The following is a 21865-nucleotide window of genomic DNA, read 5'->3' on the forward strand; positions in this document are numbered from 1 at the left end:
AAAGAAGTGTGAAATTGAAGAAAAGGAAAAGGAGATGCAAGTTGGAAGAGATGGTTGAGAGTGAAAAAGGCAACTAAAATTTGGGAAGCAAATGGTATTGATTTTGATGTTGGCTTTAATATGAACAGCACATGTTTTTGTTTGTGTAATAAGGGAGTGGGAGGGGACCAGCTTGCAAGAAATATGTGGTGGAAGTGTAAGAGAAATGCTCTGATTTTCTCTACTTCACTCATCTTTTCTTCAGTCTAAACTAAAGAATGTGAGAGAGCATCTCTCTCTGCAAATTGCTGCTCCTACTTTTGCTGATTGTGACCGACACATTCATCATCTTATGCCCTTTTCACCCTCCCAAGTGTTTTTTCCTCCATTACAATATTAGATGGACCCTTCTATTTTTAAACATTTGAGTGTCTTCTCAAACACCCTCCTTTTAAGGGCAAAATCATAGCCACTTTTCTTATATTTTCATATAATTATAATTATTTTTTTTTATTTGAGAAATTATAAATACTCTTTATTTCAAAGTAAGTCTAACAATGAATTCATTCTATTACGTTTTTCATTTAATATTTTATGCTGCAATTTAGAATATGGATTGTATTTTTTATGAACTAATATGCCCTATGGATTATTTAATTTACTTATACTCGGATATTTTTTTTTACCTTATGTTTTTACAAATATTTTTAAAAAGTATTAGTAAAGTAAAGTAAAGTAGTAGTTTTTATTCCATTGTCTAGTGGAGACGTAATTATTTTTTATTTAAAGAGGTATTTATATCTTTTTAAATCACGATGAGATATTTATAATTATGTCAAATTTAAGAAAAATCGACTATAATTTACACTTTTGTTAATTGAAAAACATGTTAGGTCCGATTGGATACTATGTAACTACAACAATTGAAAAACGCTGCCTTTCGCAGCTTGTCTGAAGATTGTCCAATTTGATCACTAAAATCACATGAACACATTAAAAGCTAAGCACCTCTGGCACATAATACACTCAGACAGAGTGGCAAACTTTACATTTTATTGACGTTTTGCTTCGCATATTTAAGTTGAACAAGTGATTTAACCATCAGACCACTGCATGTATTCGTGGTATAAATTACTGTTCCATCTCTTTTGACCGAAGCATGTATGTATAGACATTATAACTGCTTTTGCTGACAATTGACATAATTATAAATATTTTTTTATTATTTAAAAAAATTATAAATATCCTTCCCTAATAAAAAAATAATTATATAGTTCTTTTATGGTGAAGTAAAAATTACTACTTCACACCCATTGAGCTTTTTTTTTTAATTTCTTTTGGCAAAATATAAAGGATTTATAACCCAAAAGAGCATTTTGATCGGTTTACTATAAAATTTACATTAAACTCTAATAAAATGGAACTCGTCATTAGACGAATGATGATATAAATAAAGTATTTATAATTTTTAAATAATAAATAAAATTTTATATTATTAAAACTAAAAAAAGGTGACTGTAATTTTTACGGCTTACGCATAGGCTTTAATTTTGAAAATAAAATATGTATAACTCATTAATATAGGTGGTGCAATGCGTATTAGAGGTAGTAATTTTATAAGTTAGTGTGAAGGTGACGTGGGCTGAATTGATGAAAAGTAGACAAGTGAGCAACACGTGGCCTGTTTTCTTGATGCGCAATCGCAAAGAAAAAGAGTCCTTCAAGCTGAAGGAAAAACGTAGCTAACTCTCCCTGCACCATTTCGTGCTCTAAAATACACACAAATCTGTCATAGTAATGACAAACAAAAATACCTTTCTCTAAATTCAGACAAAAAACCATTTGAGTTGATTTGATTGCTTATAAGTTTCATCATTCTCTTAAATCAAACTAAATTTTATTTTAGGAGATTGGTTGTATATCCATTACATTATAAATTTTAATGTATCATTAATAACCATACATATTTATAATCATTTATCAGCAATTGTGACAAATTAAATTAACATATATAAATAAAAATCTAAATAATTATAAATAGGCCTCGATTTCTTCATTCAATTTGATATTCATAAAAATAGACGGATCTAAATGATCTAAAAAGAAGAAAAGAATGCATGGTCCATGATTGCCACCAGGAGGCCTAGTTTCGGTAAGGACCAAAACACCTTTAGAAGGTCCAGTCTAGGTAGAGTTGTGAGGGAGCTTAGTAGGCACCTTTAGAAAAGAAATTGGCAAAAGAAGTCTACCCTCTCCAAGAAGGAACACAGGCCCACAAAAAAGATTAGAAACTTGATTTCCCTAATCAAAGTCAAAGTCCATCTCACATGGCTTCCACGGGTGGTTTGAGTGGCATCCACTTATAATTTCTAAAAGCATACCTCACAGAATCGAATAAGAACTAGCAGCCGGTCGAGCACATGTGGGCCTTCCAAAGAAAAGTAATTTATCAACCGTAAAAGCTTAGACTTCTATTGAGTGAAAACGTCTTCTCAACCACCTCCTTGAAAATCTGTAAAAGGCATCCTTATCCTATAAGATACCTTCATCCACAACGTATTCTAACTTTCTAGAATTGCGATTCTTCAACCACCAAGAGATAACCTCCCCCCAAATCCCGTGCGAATCCTCCAACTGTTGGAGACTCTCCATTGAATCTGAGGGGGGATTCAACCTCATCTAACAACTTTAAGGTCATGCTCCACCAAATTTGTGACTTTCCAACCAATTTATAGTGAGCTCCCCCAGCAGAAGAAAATATGTTTTTACTCTCTGAGCCAACGTATTATAACTTTTACCTTCATACTACCACTTTATTTGAAAGAAATTTTATACTTTTGTACTCAAACATTTCTTTTATATCAACTATTTTTTTTTTGATACACACAAAACAAGGAATAACACTATCAATTCACTCACTTTCATTAATCTATCTTTTAGTATTTATTTCATTACTTCCCACTCCAAATGGACCTAACACCACACATGATTTGCTTGCATTATTGTCGCCGTATAAGGGAACACAAAACTAAGATGTGAAAATAATGGAAGCTATCAACACTAGATCTAACACTTTCTCGAATACCTCCTCCAAAAGAATGATCTCCGTCCTGCTGGAGGACCTGCAATGAATGATTACTACCTTCATTTATGGCCCAACTTTAATTGGTTCCACCATTATGATTATCTAATATTAATGTTTCTAGTAACTCAACTTTGAACTTCGCGATAGAGAGGACGTCCATTTAGGGCCCAACTTTCCCCAATTCACAGATTGAAATGTAGCCTAAGAAAAGTTGTTTGGGGTTTTCACTAATCTGTTTAGTTTCTGCATTACTTCTGATTACGGTGATGGAAATATTTCATGATAGTCAGAGTTCTTAATTAGGGCAACGACAGCGAACGTTTTTACTTAGTCAAAAAATGCAAGGAGAGAGGAAAAAGAAAACAAGTTTTACTCTTGTATCTTTATCGTCTAGTACCCACCACTTCCTAAGAATTTTTTTTATTTATATATTAGTTATTGCGCCATATTATCCTAACATGCATATAATAAATAATTTTTCGTGTTTTAAAATATATTATCAATAAAAATAAAATATAAAAACCAACACATTGTATTTTTAAAAAAAGAGAAAAACAACTTAAGGTTATTATTATGACAACAAAAAAATATTAGTATAGTAGTGTCACAAATTACTATTTGTGAGTTATACGTATGTCTTTTGTTTGTATATTAACTAGCTGTTGTGACACGTCGTACCTGCATGCATATAATGAATAATTTTTCATATTTTAAAATATATTATAAATACGAGCAAAATATTCAAATAAATACATTGCATTAACAAAATAAAAGAGAAGAAAACTAATTTATTAGTTAAAGTATAATTTGAAAAGTTGAATAAGTTAGTTATCTTATTAGTTGAAGGACATTTTTGACTTTACAAAAACTTATTACGGTGCTGTCATTAATCACCATTTGGGAGTATGGAGCCCCTTTTCTTTTTATATTAGTTTAGATATAGATTTATTTATTTTGAGAAATTGAATTCTGTTCATATCGATGAATGCTAAGAGGCCAAATAAAAATGTATACAGCGAACGTTGACGGCCGTTAAGGTGGTGAAGAGTCATAAGCTTTTCGATTAGCCCAATATGTACGTAAGCCCAATTTAGGTGGGCCTCCAGGTACTCTATGAGGCCAAGCCCAACTGGCCATCTTCAAACAAGGCCTGAAATAAGAAGCGAAAGGAAAGTTTGATTATCAATTTACAAGTCTTCTTGGACTTTGTGTTTATAATTTCTTTGCATTTTTTAATTTATAAATTTCTAATATAAGCATATAATATATCCATTTTTCTTACACCACAATTTCATATAAGCATATAACGACAACTCCATAAAATAATAAAATAATCCAGATAAATAAATAACAATTTACGATCAAACATACAACACACTAGCTATTGACTTGGATCTTCCTCACTCACAAGAAAGCGCAAGTCCCATTTTCATACAGGAGTATGTCCAAGAAACGAAAGTTTTCATGGTCTTGAGTATTGGATTTTACTAATATATATATATATATATATATATAAATTCAATTAATTATACTTATCTTAAATCTCAAAACGATTCAATTAAAACAAAAAATTGCTCAATCCTCTACTTTATCCTTATGTCCTATACTAAATTATAATACATGTAATCAATATATTCCAAATAATGAAAATTTTGAATATAATATTTCTATATTCTCCGCCAGTCTTTTAATATTCTATTTATATCGAAACCCAACCCTCCGTTCCATCCTCTTTTAAATAACTAGACTTTCTAAGTTTCTCAAGTATATATTTAATCTATTTGTTCACTAGAGTTCGTTTTATGAGACCCTTCATATCTTTATAACTACATTTCTCTATAATATCCCTAATTAAATTATTACCAAAAATCCTATTTTTCTTTTGATAAACATAATATTTCTCAAATATAATTTTCTAATATTCTTAAATATAATTTTTTAATATTTCTAGGAATATCAGTTTCTCGCTACTATATAATTTAATTAAATACTAGTGCATATAATTACGCATTTGATTAATAGGTCCGATAGAATTGAGTAAATTAACTATAATAATGATTGAACGTGACAAACGTAGTAAATTAATTAACAAACTATAATATTTTTAAGTCTATTGGGATATTTAATTCAACTCTAATTTAGATTGTCAAACTTATAAAATATTCCGTTTAAACATTACATCGATCTATATAAATTATATTTAATAAATGGACTAATCAAATACTGTAATTATATAAATTAAAATCAGAAAACTTCCTTACCTGTTTGAAAATGGAAAGAAAGAAACCCAGTTTTGTGTATGTTCAGCAAATTTGTAAAATGAATGTGTGTTAAGACATATATGTGTGTGTAATTCCTTAGTGGAGAATTGAGGTGGTTAGGAGTGGTTGGCTGCCATGCCACTTTCCACCACTTTCTCTCTCTCTCTTAACTTTAATTTTTCAATAATTCTCATTACGTTGTAATTTGTATCAAAATTTTTAATTAATATAATTTATTTTCAAATATTATAATAAACTCCAATTTATTCCATTTAAGTTTTAATACATTTCAATTTCAAATTTATAATTATTTGTAATTAAATTTAATTTTTTTAAATAATTACAAATTAGTCTTTCAATTGTATATAAAATCCTATGGACATCATAGTAATCCCTTAACATTTTCGAAAGTCCAACTATATATATATATATATACGCACAATGCAGATGACTGTAGGTCCAATTTTTCTTGTTAGTATAAGGTTGGATTGATAGATAACTTGTAAGTATATTTTTTAAGGTAAAATTCTTGTTCGGATCTGATTCAATCGAACCAACCGAATCAGAAAATAAGTGTATTGCACTTACTATGTGATTGATTTATATTTGATCGAGTCGGGTCCGAACAAAAATTTTCCCCCTCAAGTAATCTATGGTCCAAATGGTATGACTCATGGTGTGTTGATTTTGGAAGTTTTGATCTTCAAACTTGTGAATTTTGACTAATTGTGTGTATATATGTATATATACCTGATTACGCTCATTTTGCATAGTCAAAATCCAAGATATTAATTAAATTCAACAATTAAGCAGTTTGATAGCGCTAGCGTGTAACTAAAGTTGATAGCATGGGTTGCCGTTGAGGTTCATCTTAGTAGAGAAACTGAAATGATTTTGAATTTGAATTTTAGGATAACATTGACTTTGTCGAATTTGTAATTATTCGTGAATTATAAATTGTTAGTACTTGTCGAATGTTGACTGCTTATGTTGTTTTATAAAAGTAATAATGATTGATATTTGGTATATTGTGATGATGCATAATTTGTTCGTAATTTTTTATAAAGTAAGAAGACAGCTTAGTAGAAGGAATCAAGGAAAATTAATGTGAAAGAAAAGTAAAAAAGAAAAGCGAGAATATTGGGGTTCACAAGTCAAAAAGCAGCAACCACTAATCACTAATTAACTCTTTGATTTTCTGATATTAATTTAATTAATTCAAGAGAAATTACCAATACAATAATAATAAGAGGTGTAAGAGATGCATGCCCAGCAGCATAACAATTAACAAAACATTACACAAACACCCCCCCTCAACTTTCAACAAATTCCAAATCCACCCCATGAAGTAGCTGCCTTGTATGCATCTCTTACATCCCCCTCTCTAATTTATCTCATGCCACAAACACAAAAGAAATTAGCATAAGAAGAAAGAAAAACCTAGCAAGAAGGTTAAAGATGGAATTACACCCCTAACTCAAAGCATGCGTAATAAATTCGGACCGTGACCCTCAATTCCCCGCAATGCAATAATAATACCGCTCTCCCAATTCTACCCCTAGCTGGCAAGAAACTCGGGAGAGCGAAATTGCAAAGCCCGTTTGGTTTGATGTAGTTTAGGCATGTTAGCTTAATCCACACACTTACATTTCCACCCTCTTCCGCCGTCGCCATGGCGGCTGCTGCCACCGCCACCGCTTTACACCCATCAAGTCGTTACCTAAGAAGAGAAGTATTGATGTAAGGAAAAATTTTTAAGTGTGGAAGAAAGTGAGAGTGTATTAAGGAAGAAGAAAAATGGGTGTAGGGTATGAGAAGAGGGAAGGCTATATAAAGGCAAGAAATCTTTTTCTTTCTTTCTTTTTTTTTTGGTAAAACGTACACACACAAATGTATAGTATATAGTTATTATTAGTTGGTAATAGTGTTGAAATGGTTAGTCGGAGTAGGGTTAAGGGCATGTTTGTGGGGAAGGTAAAAGGAGAAGCCCACTAGCTCGAATTCCGAGGGATGGGGGACTTGGAGTTTTTCGTATTGGCATGGGATTGACGAGAAGAAATTAAAGTGGGAGTTGATGAAATTGGACTTGGAGGGTTGTCTGAGAATGTGAACATGGGTGTGGATGTGGATCCCTCCACTTTTTCTGCATATTTGTTGCCTCTTACTGTCCCCAATCAATCACTCTCACTCTCACTCTCACTCTCACTCTCACCTCAAGACAAAACCATTTCACTTTTATTACCTTATTATTGAGAGAGAGAAAGAGAGAGGATGATATATGGTTTACAAGCACATAAATGATTATCACCAGATTCCAAACTTAGTTTTAATTTAATCAATTCCAAAAGTTTTATATAAATAGATTTGAATTCTTTCTATTTATTTCATCCGGACTCGTGTTCTCTGCCACCTGAACTGATTTAAATGGTGAATCGACAATAATTTGGAATATGGATTTGAAAAGTACCTGTAATTGAATTAGTGATAGTTAGTTTGGACACACAACTCTTTAGACTAGTTTAGGTAGTTCTCAGGTAAAACCATTCGAAGTTTGAGGTATAAGGGTTCGCACTTATCTCTATAGAGTGCGATACCTCAACAATAAATAATACATAAAAAATGAACTTTTGAAGTGGGTGGTTGGGTCGTACCCTACCTAATAAAAAAACTCATGAATCTTCGAAATGTTCAGACATTTTCTCATATATTTGAGAGTATTTCAGTCATTTTGCCGATTTAGTATATTTTCCCCATTATATGTTATAAATATTCGTCGGTCATGTGTTTTTCAATTCGACAAATTGTACGACTGTATTTGATTTTTAGGTCATATAACTATGCTGACGAGATTAATACTTGAGTTCATTGTTTAAATGTCTGATATGTTTACAATCAAATCAGAGCAACAATAGAAGATTATCACTTATCATCGCCTTCTTTTTCATTTAGTTCAAAGAAAAAAGAAACAAAAAAACCCAAATGATTAGTTGAAATTTCATATTATGAGAATGTATATTTTATCTATTCTAGTTTGAAAAAACATGAGCATCATCACATGGAATTAGGTCTACCCTATATAGCTACTTGTTGGTAGAAATTTTTATATATGTTTCTAAAAAAAAGTGACAATCTTATATATAATTAAAAACAAAGAAAAAGTTATAAGAATTCATAACAAATCAATAAGTCAAGAATGGTTGGAAAAAAAAGTAAAAAGGCGTGAGAGTATTTGTTAAATAGTCGTTCCCAAAAAAACATCTTACTTATAATTAATTATCATACATATATATTGATTAATATTATATTTTCAGTAGAGATCGATGAGCCAATCTTAATAGTAAAGGAAAAAAATGCCTAAAAATAATGTTAAAACCTATTTACAGAAAATAATGGACGAGAATATCCTTAATTATGCCTTAATAAAGAATAAATTCATTTATACCATATTATATTTATAGTATATATATCATTGTTAAAATTAAACTTTAATGGTTCAATATATTTAGTTTATATTTATATATCTAAGTTTTATATGTATATATATATGTTAAATGTCAGTATGATATTATACTAATTAATAATTAATATATAATATCCATATTAGAAATAAACGTGAAAGAATGTTTCAAAATGTGCCATCAAATGCATCTAGTTTTGTTTTATCATATACACATAAAACTACTAGTTAAAATATGTACCAATTTTGTTTGTATTGTAAATTTAAAGAAATATACAACAGAAAAAGCACAAAAAATTAACAATTAATACATTAATTAATTATAATTAACTAAATAAAAATAAGATAGAACACATGTAAAAGCATCTAGGAAGAAACATACTGAAAAAACGACATTTTTACAAAAAAATCCTAAACTAATGACTCTTCATTTTTCCTTCAGATTTTATTTTTAAATTTTTTCTTCATTTAAGAATATCATTTCATGTTTATTGTTAATATCATTCATATATTATTTTGAACTATTAGTTAGTGTGGTATCATAATAATATTTAAATAACATGTGACTTAATTATTTATATATATATATATATCGAAAATAATTTAGTACAAATCTAATTTTTGGAGGGGCCAATATGATACAGGTTAATTATAATAATTAGGGGAAAATTCCATTCAATATTTTATTAAACATAAGGATGTTTTTTGTCCACTCATACTGAAATTGAAAAACTAAGGTAGTGTTCCAATACTTTAATGATTAAAAGATTAGATATTCTGTATATCACATCATAATACACGGGAGCAAAATAAATTAAAACTGCCGCGAATAAAATAAACTTGTAGAGCTCGTGATATATATGTCCAACGAAATAAAAGAAAATAAGAGAAATTATAACTCAAATCATATTTGGTCATACTTGAATAATTATACGACAAGTGCAATACGTTTATTGTATAATTGATGTACAATTTAGGAAAATTAGTCAATCACATGAACAGTATATCATATTTATTTTGTAATTGATTTAAATTCGTCCAAACTTGATTTAGACAAAAATTTTAAAGAGGTTGTAAAATCACTTTCTGATGCAGATATTTGTTATCAAAAAGCAAAAACCAAAAGCTGAAATCAGATCAATAAGTCAACGATTAGATATCACCATCTCCATTTTTTCTTCTGTTCCCACCCTACATATATTTCTTCTTTTTTTTTTTCCCATCTCATAATTCCCAACAAAAGGTTGGGACTTCATGCTATTAATATATATAGATATATTAATTAATGTATAAAACGATGAATTATTATTATTTTTAAGAAATTGATTACAATCATCAATATTTAATAATTGCCAACAATAATAATAATTATATATTATTCATCAATATTAAATAATTATATATAATATATTGATAGTACTTAAATTCACAATCATAAAATCATAAAATTTCAACTTTCACTTATTAAACTATACTCATCAGTCAAGAGAATAATATTTATGTATGTATATAATTGTAGTGATATAATTGTACAGAAAGAGTGGGACCTACTAATTGAAGCTAACACATCCAGTTGAGTTTGAGTTCAGTGCTCCACTATCACTTCTGTCCTCGAATCTCAGCCGTCAAATTGGGCAGTATGATGTACGGCCTACATAATACTGAATGGTGGGTTCGTTATTTTTTAGGTTAAAGGTAAATGACATCATCATCACACCATTTACGCGTCACTTGCTTAATTAACCAATGAGCATGAAGATTATGGTGGATGCCAGCTTTCCCAGACGCATCAGAAGCGCGTGCTCCTTGATGGGCGTTCCCTCCTTGGTGGACCCTTTTACTATTTAACTAGGAAAATGGTGCACCTTCTTCTTTAATTATAGGGTAAATTATAATTATTTTTTTTTTAAAAATTAACATTATTTAAATATACTCTTTTTTGTTTGAAAATTTATAAATACTTCATTCATTTTAACATTGGTCTAACAATGAGTCTGTTTTGTTAGATTTTCATACAACTCCTCGTGGTGAATTGATCAAAATGTCATTTTGAATAATAAATTATAATTTTATATATTTTTTAAAATATTTTTATAAATTAATATTATGTATAAATACATAATTTCATCAAATATAAAATTAATATTAATAATTTTTTAAATAATAAGAGAGTATTTACAACTATAATAAACTTTATCAAAGTTGGATGTAATTTAGAGGGTGCTTGACTAAGTTTATAAGCTTCTAAAAATATTTTATAAGATGTTAGAGAGCTTATAAGCTCCAATAAAGTATTTGGCTAACTTTTTTTAAAAAGATCTTATAAGCTCTCAAAATAAGATAATTTGGATCTTATAATCTCTTTAAAAAAATAAGTTTTTAATTTTTTTTATAAGATCTTATAAGTTATATAAAATTAATATGTCGTAAAACAAAAATTCCTTATTCATACACTCACATACTCTTCTCACTCTCTCTCTCTCTCTCTCTTCCACACACACACATACGCTCTTTCTCCCTTTAGGATTTAATTTTTTTTTATTTAATTTTTTCTAATATTCGAAAAAGATAAAATACTCAATTATTTTATAATAAATTATTATAATTAATAAAAAATAAAATTAATATTATAAATTTTTTTTTATAAAATGTAGGAATTTATAAAATATTTAAAAAAATAACAAAATACTCTCTGCTAATAATCAATGATTGTATGTATAATTGAGGGGCAAAACTGCGCACCGATTGTCCCTTTGCAAAAATCCAAATACGGGATAAAAGTAAATCTTTCAGCTGTCGAATCTCTGTCGGCTCAACAGTTGACATTCAGCGGCGCGTGAGCCTCGAGGCGCTGCCTGCTTCTATCCCCATTTTCCAGCTGACAAATCCCCCCACCACCTCCCAATTTTAGCCCCATTCAACGCCCCCCTATTCACCGCTTTATTCAAATCAGATATTATTTATTAAAATAAATATTTGTATTAAATATTTTTTTTAAAAAAATTGTATATTGATCGTATAATAAATAAAATTCACTTGTCTTCTAAAAAAATTATATAATTCACTTATAATTTGAATAATTTAAATAATTTAAATTTAATCAAATTAAATACACATCACAATTTTCATCAACGGTATGACGACATCCACACTACACTTTTCGAGATGTGAAAATAGAGAAATAAGTAAACAAGCAATTAGAATGAGAATTTGGCACGAGCCTGTATTTTTAATTTTAATATTTAATTTTTAAAATAGTAATTAAAATATAAATTTATTTATTTATGTCATGTATTCTCATTAAAAATGCATGAATTATAATTTAATATAAAATATAATTTTATTATGTGAGGTAAAAACCTATATATAATTGAAAGACATGTGTATAATTGAAAATAAAATTAGAAACAAACAGGAAGAGCGCATGCGCATGCATTGGATCCCATTGAGTGGAAACTTTTGTTGGGAGGGGGAGGGTATATATTTTGAGGTGCATCTGGTTTTTAAAAAGGCATGTGATTAATTGTAAAAGCTCCCCCACCCCCCACTAATTGGAATTAAGGGATAAATGAGGGCCTAAAACGCAAATTCTTTAATGTGCCCACCCATCCAACAAACAAAGGCAATTTCAACTTTTTTGGATATAAAGAAAAAAATGATTGGGTAATCTATGTATGTCGGGGAGCTCATGGTTTATGTGGGGTCCACCCCATTTCTTTCTTTTTCTTTTGTCTTTTGGAATTTGGGTGCAAATTCTGGGATTCATTCTTTCTTGTTACTTTACATTTCAAGGATGGATAATATGGTCCTCATTTGTAGAAGAATGATATTTGCGTTATATATTGATGGATTTCGATCTCCAAATGTATGGTATCTTCCGACTCCCGAGTTTGGGTATGAGAAACAAGTTTGGAATATGTATATGGGAAAGATGTCGGATTTAATCAGGCGTGAGAATTATGACCTTCATAAATGTTTGAATATTTAATTTGATTCAATTTGAGTTTGTTGTTGTAATTGATTCAACATCACTCTTCAATACAAAAAACCAATTAAACTTAATAAATTATAATTTCTGCACAGTAATTGGTCAATTTTTCGATCTACGCGTACCTCTAAAATGATCTACATTAGAGATTTCAAGTTCTTTCTTCTGAATTGATGTGCTCATCAATGTAAATAAAATTACAAAAATATAGACGTTAAGTGAGTTGGTATGCCACGCTCCCTTCCGACATTTTTATTTAACCTATGAGTGAGTGGGTTATGTTGCAATCATTCATGCACCTTTGTACCTTATTTGAAAGGTGTAATGATGAGAATTATACTACACCTACATGTACTTGCAACTAGCTATTTATACATGATTGTTATTATTTTAATAATTTTCAAATTACATTCATGAAAATATTGTCTGATTTGATCACTATAGCTCCTTGAACAAATTTGTTGTAAAAGAAATGGGATCAATCTTGTAATATTACCTCACAAAGTAGGTTTTTCAGTGGGCCCATTGGTCAGTGGGCTTGAGGCTATTGTTATTTTAAGTTCAAAATGGGAAATATTGGCCCAAACTCGACAATTCACAAGCCTACGACAATGTTGACCCACATATGAATTGTGCAAGTCTGTGTCCAATTGCCCAACTGTAGCCCTGAAATTGAATCATGACATCTTTACATGACCAACCAAACTCAACTATTAACATCTTTACACGTATTATCCGAACAAACTTAAATAATTTGTTACTAAGAATTTAGGTTGAAATATATCAATCTAAGATTCTGAATGCTTTGGCTAGAAGAATTTGAATTGAAAAATATTTGAATTAAAGATTTTAAATTACTTCATATTAAATGAACTTGAAATTGTTATGATGACACAAAATATAATTCAAAATAAAAGTTCAAGGATGTGAAATCTTTTGTGGCGTGAATTTATCTGAACAAGTTTTGATGGTTTTGTTATACGTAAGAACACAAGATTTTTACCGTGTGAATTCGAATTCTGACGAGTGTAACAGTTTTAGTTGCCATGAGACATACAAATGACGGCAGATACGTATTACTACTCAGCTGCACGATGTTTAATGCTGAACATTTGAGATGGCATGAAAAGAAATCATGTAACGACATCACCGTACAATCGAACAAGCTGCAAAGTTCTTACACAGAGAGATCGAATCCTATAGGACTGTTAGAGCAAAATTGGACTATCACATATAAGTGAAAGAAGCGGAGATTAGGACAGAGTCATTAAAGGATTCTTGAGTTTCTTGTCGACAATATATGTACAATGCAATACAAATGTAGCTTTAGAAGCTTCGAGTTGCATTTGCAGAGTCGTGTTCACGGCCTTCTGCTTTTAGAATGTGATGTTTTCCGTGTTTCTTGACGTCTGATTTAGATCTTGGAAATGTGGATTGTGCTTGCTTTTCATGCCTAAACATAAAAAAAACAAACTCACTTAGGTTCCAGACTGTCTTAGGTTTTAAGTATCGTGAAGTTTTAAGAGTTACCGTAGAACTTTCTTCTCTTTGTGTCTCATGATGACATTCTCTTTACTGTCCAACTTTGTGTTCTCCGAATCATATGAACTGTGTGGAGGTAGCTGTCTAGGGAATGCCGGAGAAAGCCCGTCATCCTTGTATTCAGAACCGCTGCTTTCACCAGTAATTCTTGAGACAGAGAACGATGATGCTGAATACGACAGCCTAGTTGGACGAGGACGATTGTTATTTGTTTGGAGCTGATGGACTTGGTCAGAAGGATTGATTTCTTTGTCGAAATCGTTGGACTGCTGCAGAAGGCACACGGGGTAAGGCCTTGAAATATCCTGTCCTAACGGAATAAAAACCAAGACAGGAAAGTGTAGACAAAGAGATGAACAAACTAAAATGAATCCTAAGCATCACTGTCAGACAAGAAACATTTCTGATCAGTGCAACCTTTTTTCATGGAAAATGGAATGTTTGATAACAAATAAGTTGCACAAATTCTTGAAATACTTCAATTAAGCATCATAATGCCGGAGAGGTAAGAAATCCCAAACCTCAATTGTGCTTGCACAGCCTCTCTCTAATTTATTGAATAAGAGATTCTTATCAGCAAAGGAGCATGCCATTGTTTTGTCATCAACCAGTGGCCTGCTGTTCTCATGATCAGTTCCGAAAAGTTCTTCAAAGTTCCGGAATGTCAAATCGACATCAGGTATTTTGAGATCATCAAAACTTCGTATTTCATCACAAACTCCAAGGTCTTGCATATTTTGAAGCCAAATCTGCAGAATTCATGCATACAAGATTCTGATACTTGATCAAAGGTTGATCTTTCGCATTCTTGTTAACGAAAATGTAAGAATTTTGTTCAATATACACACAGAGGACGCGTGTAGATAGAAAGAAAACAGTAAGAGAAGATAGCATGAGACAACCTCATTATTATGAGCAGGACTTCTGAACTGCCAAAATGAGTCTCCATGCAAGGGATTTCCAGTACTTGTCAAGTGGTCCAGCTGCGAAAACGGTGACGACAAATGTTCATCGGCCTTCTCATCCAGAGGACTGCCGACATGTTGAAAATCAAGATTCCCATCAGAATGATCCATATGATTACTGATGGCTTTGTGGGCTTTCCATATCGAGTCGTGCCTGAACGGTGATCCACCCTTTCGCTCTCTATCATATACTAAACAAGAATTGTCAATTCCATCAGACAACTGAAGCCTTTCCAAGTCTAGGATCTGTTGCATAATCAAGAATCTGTTTCCTTGCCAGTTATCATCTCTCAAAACGCTTAATTCGACAGCACCAGAATCAGCAGTCAGCGAAAAAGAAACCGATCCATCTTCACCAATACCCTCCAGTTCATTCAAATCAAACCCCCATAATGCAGCCAACTCCTTGGCAGAAGGGCACCCGACATAACAACTAACAACCCTCGTCCGGTGCTGAAACGAGACGTGATGGCCAGTGTCACAGCCTTGGCACATGAACATCCGGTGGTCAAGACACCGAACAAGCACTGGCTGAAATCTGCACAACTCGCACACAAGGGTGCGAGGATGTCGGTAGGAGAGAGCATTAGCTGAATGGACTTTGGCATCACAAGAGAGGCAGAGATGTGCTGCATCTGCTTTGCAGTACACAATTGGGCTCAATGCCATGCAAAATTCACACCTTTTCTCCATCACTCAAGAAAATCCAAATACTAACCATGGCATGTACATATATACTCCAGTTCAAAGAAGTCACTGGATTTGTTTCTCAATAGTACAGAATAAAGTTTGAGTCACACACCAAGAATCAACCAAGAAGGGACCGTTGATGAAAATATGACTGCAAAAGGAAATAGACAAGTCAAGATCCAGAAGCTGGGAAGGGGGTGAAAACAAATCGGCATCGGTTGCTATGTTGATAAGTATTTCTCTGCATAATTCAAGTAAAATGCGTAGATGCAGTGGATATTCAATTAATATAATAGTTAACTATTGCACAAAAACTACTGCACGGTCTCATTTCGCTCGCTACTCAGCGTTCAAGTCAAATCACACATAATTCTTTATATCAATTAAGCTATCCAACTAGAAAGTTTGGACTTCACAACTATATGCACCTAGTTGAAGCAATTAAGATAAGATCTCAAGAAAGAAAGAACCACTATGACATGTGATTACTGCTCATATCAATTGAACACATAAAAAGTCCAAGAATCTCTCACATAAACAACCTAGTACCTAATAGAATATGCTGAAACACATCAAACAGGAAAAAGAACAAGAGGAGGGGCAACAACTAACCTGTGATCGTTTTATCTCTCAAGAGTCTGATTTTCTTGAACCAACAGTAAGATCAGAAGCCCTTTTGGAATTGTGTGTTCATAGATGCAAGAACAGGAAGATAAACAAAAAGGTGAAAAAGAGAGTCACATGAATATTGAGAGAGAGTTGCTGCTATAAGTTGATGATGTGAAAAACCAGAAAAGAGGGCGTTGAGGTTTGATTTTCTGTTAGTTGTTTGGCCTCTTAAAGCCCTGTTATCCTCTCTCTCTCTCTCTCTAGGATGCACTTTTTGGCTGAGGTGGGCAGTGTGGGCATGGTGGCATAATCCCAAGTGTTATCTAATCCTGCAAGTGACAGTACGACCACTCATCATCCAAATAGTTGGCGGTCGAGGCCAATCCCAACTCGCCACGTCAGGGGAAGGATTGCCCAAAAGTATGGGGAAGCAAGAAGTTGAGCTATTGATCAATGGAAGATGGGAATGTGACTTTCTCCCACCAACTTTTGCGATATCCTCTAAGTAAAAATTACTTAATTCATATATAAATAGATAGAAAAGTCTTGAGTTTAACATGTGAATTTTGTTAGCGGAATGTCTTATTTCATGTACAAAGGAAAGGCAAGGAATCACGTGAGATATAATTTGCAGCTTCACAATTTTCAAACCTTTATCCCCTTTAATTCTTTTGGAATTTTTTATTACAAATTATTATTACATTTTAGATACGCATGGCACGTGGTTTGAATTGCTAACATGGGCTTGGATAGGTGAAGCAACATAAAAAATATCAATATCTATATATACATAATGCGATTTGTAATTTGATTAGTATTTCATTACACGATATATTATTTGCTCTAATTTCGTATGAGTTTTATGATTCTTTCTTAAAAAGGTACATCGCTAGGGAGAGGATATCTTGAGACTTATAAGTCACTCAAACTCCTCATCTGCAACAAATGTGCACCCCCCCTTGCCTACATCATTAGCCCCCCAAGATGAGGGGCTTCGGAGGGACACATGGCTTCGATCTTACAGACGGCGCTAAATGATGCAGCGTGCGACTCAATCGATACCCCATTATTTGATGCATTATCCGCTATGGCTCGATATGAGCCTCACAATTTTATCATAGAAAAACGTCTTGTTAAGAAAATAAAATTTTAAAATTTATAAGACATTCAAACTTCTCGTTTACAACCAATATTGGATGTTTTATCTATATCAATAGGTTGCCAATTACATAAATGGTCTGCTCATGTGTTGGGGGCAGAGCCGTAAGTGATGGGTTCGGAAAAATGGGATTAGGGTAAGATTATGGAGACTTAATTAGCGAAGTCTACTAACCTGAGTTGGGTCCATAATAATTCCAGATCCAGAGCATAAAATGGCATTTATTAGTGTTCAACCCAGCCAGCATGTGGGAAGAAGTTACGAGTAGGGCTCCTTATCCGGGTCCAAACCCGACAATGGGAATCCATGTGGCCCTACCCACCTATTTAAATTTAATTTGACCAGGAACTGGTAACTAGTAACTACTCTACACACCATCTCTTGAAAACTTAGAATCCAATCTTTTAGTTAAAAACCCCTAATTATATATATATATATATATATACAAATATATATAAAGATATTTATTTTGAAACAAAAAGAAAATTTAAGAACTAATCTACAAAATATAAAGCAGTAACCAAATATGCAGCCACATTTCTTCATAGAAACCATTATGTAACTAGCTGGAATTAAGCAAGTCCTCGAAACCATAATCTACAGAATAAGTACATAAAAATGGTCGGATTGAATTTTCTATTTCAAGTTAAAATTGCAACTGATTCTTTCTAATTTTAATGCTCTTCCATGTATACACACCAACCAACGTCCCTTTAGTCCATAAACATCAACAAAGATTTCCAATACAAATTTAGAAAATGAAGAGGTAAAAAAAAAAAGAACAAGGAAACTACCTGAGTAAGTGCTGCACACTGTGAAAGAATTACAAAGCATATTCAGTTCTCACCAAATTTGCCACCAACTCAGAAAATACGCATCAATGTATATTTTCAGGATTAGAAAGATTTGATTATAGCATCAAATGTAACTTATACAAGTCATCCAGAAGACATAAGAACTCTATGCCTACAGCAAGATATCAGCTGGCACTGTTGGTACCCACACATCCTGAAATAAAGCAGCCATCTGAGAGTCAGAAATGCAGCTGAATGATCCCAAAACAATGTAGAGAAGATACCATTTGAAGCCTAATCCTTTAAACTATATCAAATAGCTTAGTCCCTTGTATATCAATTTGATAAATCATGAGAGTCATTTACTTCATCGTCTTAGCTTGCTAATAAGAAGCTTCTTTCTTGAATCGGTGACAGTTGTCACAAAAATTCATGTGTCTAGATGTAATGTGCATCTGGATCTTATTGTGAGACTTAAGAGTTGGATTCAGAACAAAGCAGATAAAATTATCATTTCAGTGCAATGGTCAATAGGCAATGCTCATGCAGCCAAACAGACTGGTGCTTTAGAATGGAGTGGAAGACCATATATAAATGAAGATAAAGCAAGAATGTCGTCTCCACAATCAATTATCATTCCTAAGTGTCAGTTCTATTTCATGGAGAACTTGAAAAGCAAGCTTGTCAAAGGCAAAGTAAAAGCCATCCAGAAAGTTCTTTTACCAGGATCAACTTGACTTCACATGCACTTCTATGATGTCATTTTCCTCCATTCCAAGGCTAGCAGGAGTTTCTGCTGGACTAACTTTATCCCCATCGAAGCAGAAAACTAAATTTTTCACATCAAGCTTAATTCTGTCTGCATACATCTTGAAGAGTCGCTCAAATTTATCATCCTGCACAATTTTGATAATGCTATTCCAGTAAATGAATTTTTATTTCATAGGAGTCAGAAAACAAGATCATCATTGGTAACATTGCTATACATTTCATAGTCAAGAATTCCCAGAAACACATACCATGTAAACTCGAAATTGCTTAAGCCCATCCTTATCCTGGATAGATATGACAAGTTTTTCCTTATCAGGAGGAGGTTCTGATGGCTGTTTGGTATCACTTTTTGGAGACGATTGTAATGAAGCACTAAGGTCTTTTCTTACAGATTCTTCAACAGCTCGCACAACTTCCTCAGCTGACTGGGCTAAAGATGCCAGTTCTGCCCTTTTTAACCTAAGAAGGCATTTACATAAAAGAAAAAAAATAAGTGGAAAGAATGCACTTAAAACTTAACCGCGGACTTAAGTGAAAAAGAATGTCATCAATTTCCTCATGTCATATACTTGAATGAAACTGATAGATAGTACTCTATATTTGGCACATGCTTGTGAATTGCAATAGAAAGTTATATTGTGAGCTTCTAATTTAAAAGTTCAGAGATCATATTTCTTTTTTTTTAATTATTTATTTATTTAGGGAGATTTTGTGCTTATTAATATTTTCAAATTTGGTCCCTGCTTAAAAGGTTACATCAGAAGATGAGAATAGAAAGAGCTCCATATATATATATATATATATATATATATATATATAAAAAACAAACTTCATGGGATCACATGTTTTCTGCAACAGCTGTGTGACAGTGCCTTCTTTAGAACCTTCAAGCCTATGGTCAAATTTCTGAAGAGAATATATACTATATTCTAGCTTCAATAAGAAGCCCAAAATCAAGTCACCTTCCCTTTTATAAGCCAAAACACAGTTAAAAAACATAGACATTACGGTATAGAAAGGACTTTTTGAGTGAGAAATTAGAGTTGCACCCCTTTTCCTTGTGTCGTAGTAAATTATAGGAATGTGTCAGCTAGTTCCACAATTTCAACATTTGAAGCTAAACAACCTTATAAGACCACAGCATTACTACACATTCAAATTCTGCCATGTCAAGAAGTCCTACAAGCATGTGCACCAATCAACAAATGAGAAGCTAGGTCACAGACCAATAATATTTCCATTTGACACGGACAAGACAAACTTGCATTATTAGCCAAGCCTCCATTATATTATGCTACTAGTAGCACACACTGCAATACCTGCTTTTTCAATGGGTTCAACATAAGTCAAGTATATTTATGAATTGTTCTAGGTAAAAACTGCTATATAAAGAATATGTTATAGCTAAAACAGTCCTAGTTCTGAGTTATATGTCTAAACCTAAAAGGGAAAATTGCATGTGGTGGTATACCATGTCCATATTCTGAGTCTCATAGCATCTTCCACCAACAAGGAGAAGGTTGCAGCAACAAACAGTATGGAGACTTATAAATAGTAATTGTTATCTAACAACAAAATACAAAGAAAGATGTTTTCAAAAACTTCACCTTTCATGGCAAACCAGATGACTAGTAGACAAAGGTTTTGCAATAAAAATACGAAAAGATGATTAAGGCTATTTATATTCTTAATCACCCATTTTGGTTCTCAAACACTAATTTGGTAAATTCCAACATTCTGCAAGCTGTTTTAAACAGGAAAACTTATGTCTTCCTTTTATATTTATGAGTATATAAGAATGAGCAAGAAAGAGAAGAATTTTCACCATATGGCTGTAATGTAAAACAAGATTTAGCATCTAGACAAAAAAAATAAAACAAAACACATACTCAACAAAAATGACATTATTCTTGAGCATTCTTTTCTACTTCTATTGCTGCTCATCTATATCAGAAATTTTGATCAGAGTGAGAAAGATAGCCAAATGAATTTTGCCTCAAACGCATAAGATGAATATTAAATTCACAAGTAGTCCGCTCTGTCATGGATAGCATTAGAATCACTGACGAAATAGGAAGCAACAACAAGAAGCATTTAGCAGACTAAAGAAATCACATACAACCAGAATGAAATAAGAGAAATGACAATTCCTCACTTAATTACAAAATGTGCAAGCTACAGATCTCCAGAAACTACCAGTATCACAATGTAACTGCAGCCTATTACCATCAAATTACCGAGAGAACGATAGAAAAGACAAATAGATATATTTTATTTCCATTATTAGAATACCTCAGGGCCTTCAGAGTAGAGTCCTCCTCGAGAATCTTGCTACAGTTATTTACATTCTTTGGTGGTGGAGGCAACCAATCCTCTTCATCATCTTCTTTATCATCACAATCAATCACTTTTGCATCTTTTGAATTCACATCCTTTACATCTTTCAAATTCACATCCCGCTCTTTCTTTTTCTCCTAATATTTTGCAAAGTACAAAACCCCACGTCAACTTAATCTTTCATATTCCAGCAATTACCGCAGCAAAATGCCTCTAAAAAAAATCTTT

General features: G+C 32.2%; 2 protein-coding genes across 4 annotated transcripts in view; both read right to left on the bottom strand.

Moving 5' to 3' along the window:
• On the bottom strand, positions 13896-18162 carry LOC105156342 (putative zinc finger protein At1g68190). 2 transcript variants are annotated; one of them, XM_011072444.2, is made up of 5 exons: positions 16580-18162; positions 15215-16118; positions 14834-15061; positions 14301-14578; positions 13896-14223 (listed from the first exon to the last, which is right to left on the bottom strand). In XM_011072444.2, the coding sequence occupies exons 2-5, from the start codon at positions 15968-15970 to the stop codon at positions 14097-14099; spliced, it is 1389 nt and encodes a 462-aa protein (XP_011070746.1). In that variant the 5' UTR covers positions 15971-16118; positions 16580-18162; the 3' UTR covers positions 13896-14096. The 2 variants fall into 2 exon arrangements, with proteins under 2 accessions (XP_011070746.1, XP_011070745.1); XM_011072443.2 differs by having other exon boundaries at positions 14301-14581; positions 16580-18160.
• Positions 18556-21865, bottom strand: part of LOC105156344 (NFATC2-interacting protein) — a 3884-nt gene continuing 574 nt past the window's right edge. For both annotated transcript variants that reach the window (XM_011072446.2, XM_020691973.1), the window contains 4 exons: positions 21593-21774; positions 19549-19759; positions 19253-19425; positions 18556-18743 (listed from right to left, as the gene is read on the bottom strand). In XM_011072446.2, coding sequence (XP_011070748.1) covers positions 19258-19425; positions 19549-19759; positions 21593-21774 — 561 coding nt within the window. In that variant the 3' untranslated portion in view covers positions 18556-18743; positions 19253-19257. The remainder of the gene's footprint in view (positions 18744-19252; positions 19426-19548; positions 19760-21592; positions 21775-21865) is intronic.

The sequence above is a fragment of the Sesamum indicum genome, linkage group LG2 (assembly GCF_000512975.1).
Source record: "Sesamum indicum cultivar Zhongzhi No. 13 linkage group LG2, S_indicum_v1.0, whole genome shotgun sequence".
Taxonomy (NCBI): domain Eukaryota; kingdom Viridiplantae; phylum Streptophyta; class Magnoliopsida; order Lamiales; family Pedaliaceae; genus Sesamum; species Sesamum indicum.

Coding starts and splice junctions, on each gene's coding strand:
- LOC105156342 (XM_011072443.2), bottom strand. CDS start 15,970: ATGGAGAAAAGGTGTGAATTTTGCATGGCATTGAGCCCAATTGTGTAC. Junction 14,582..14,833: donor GCTGTGCAAGCACAATTGAG/GTTTGGGATTTC, acceptor TGCCTTCTGCAG/CAGTCCAACGATTTCGACAA. Junction 14,224..14,300: donor AAAGAGAAGAAAGTTCTACG/GTAACTCTTAAA, acceptor TTTTATGTTTAG/GCATGAAAAGCAAGCACAAT.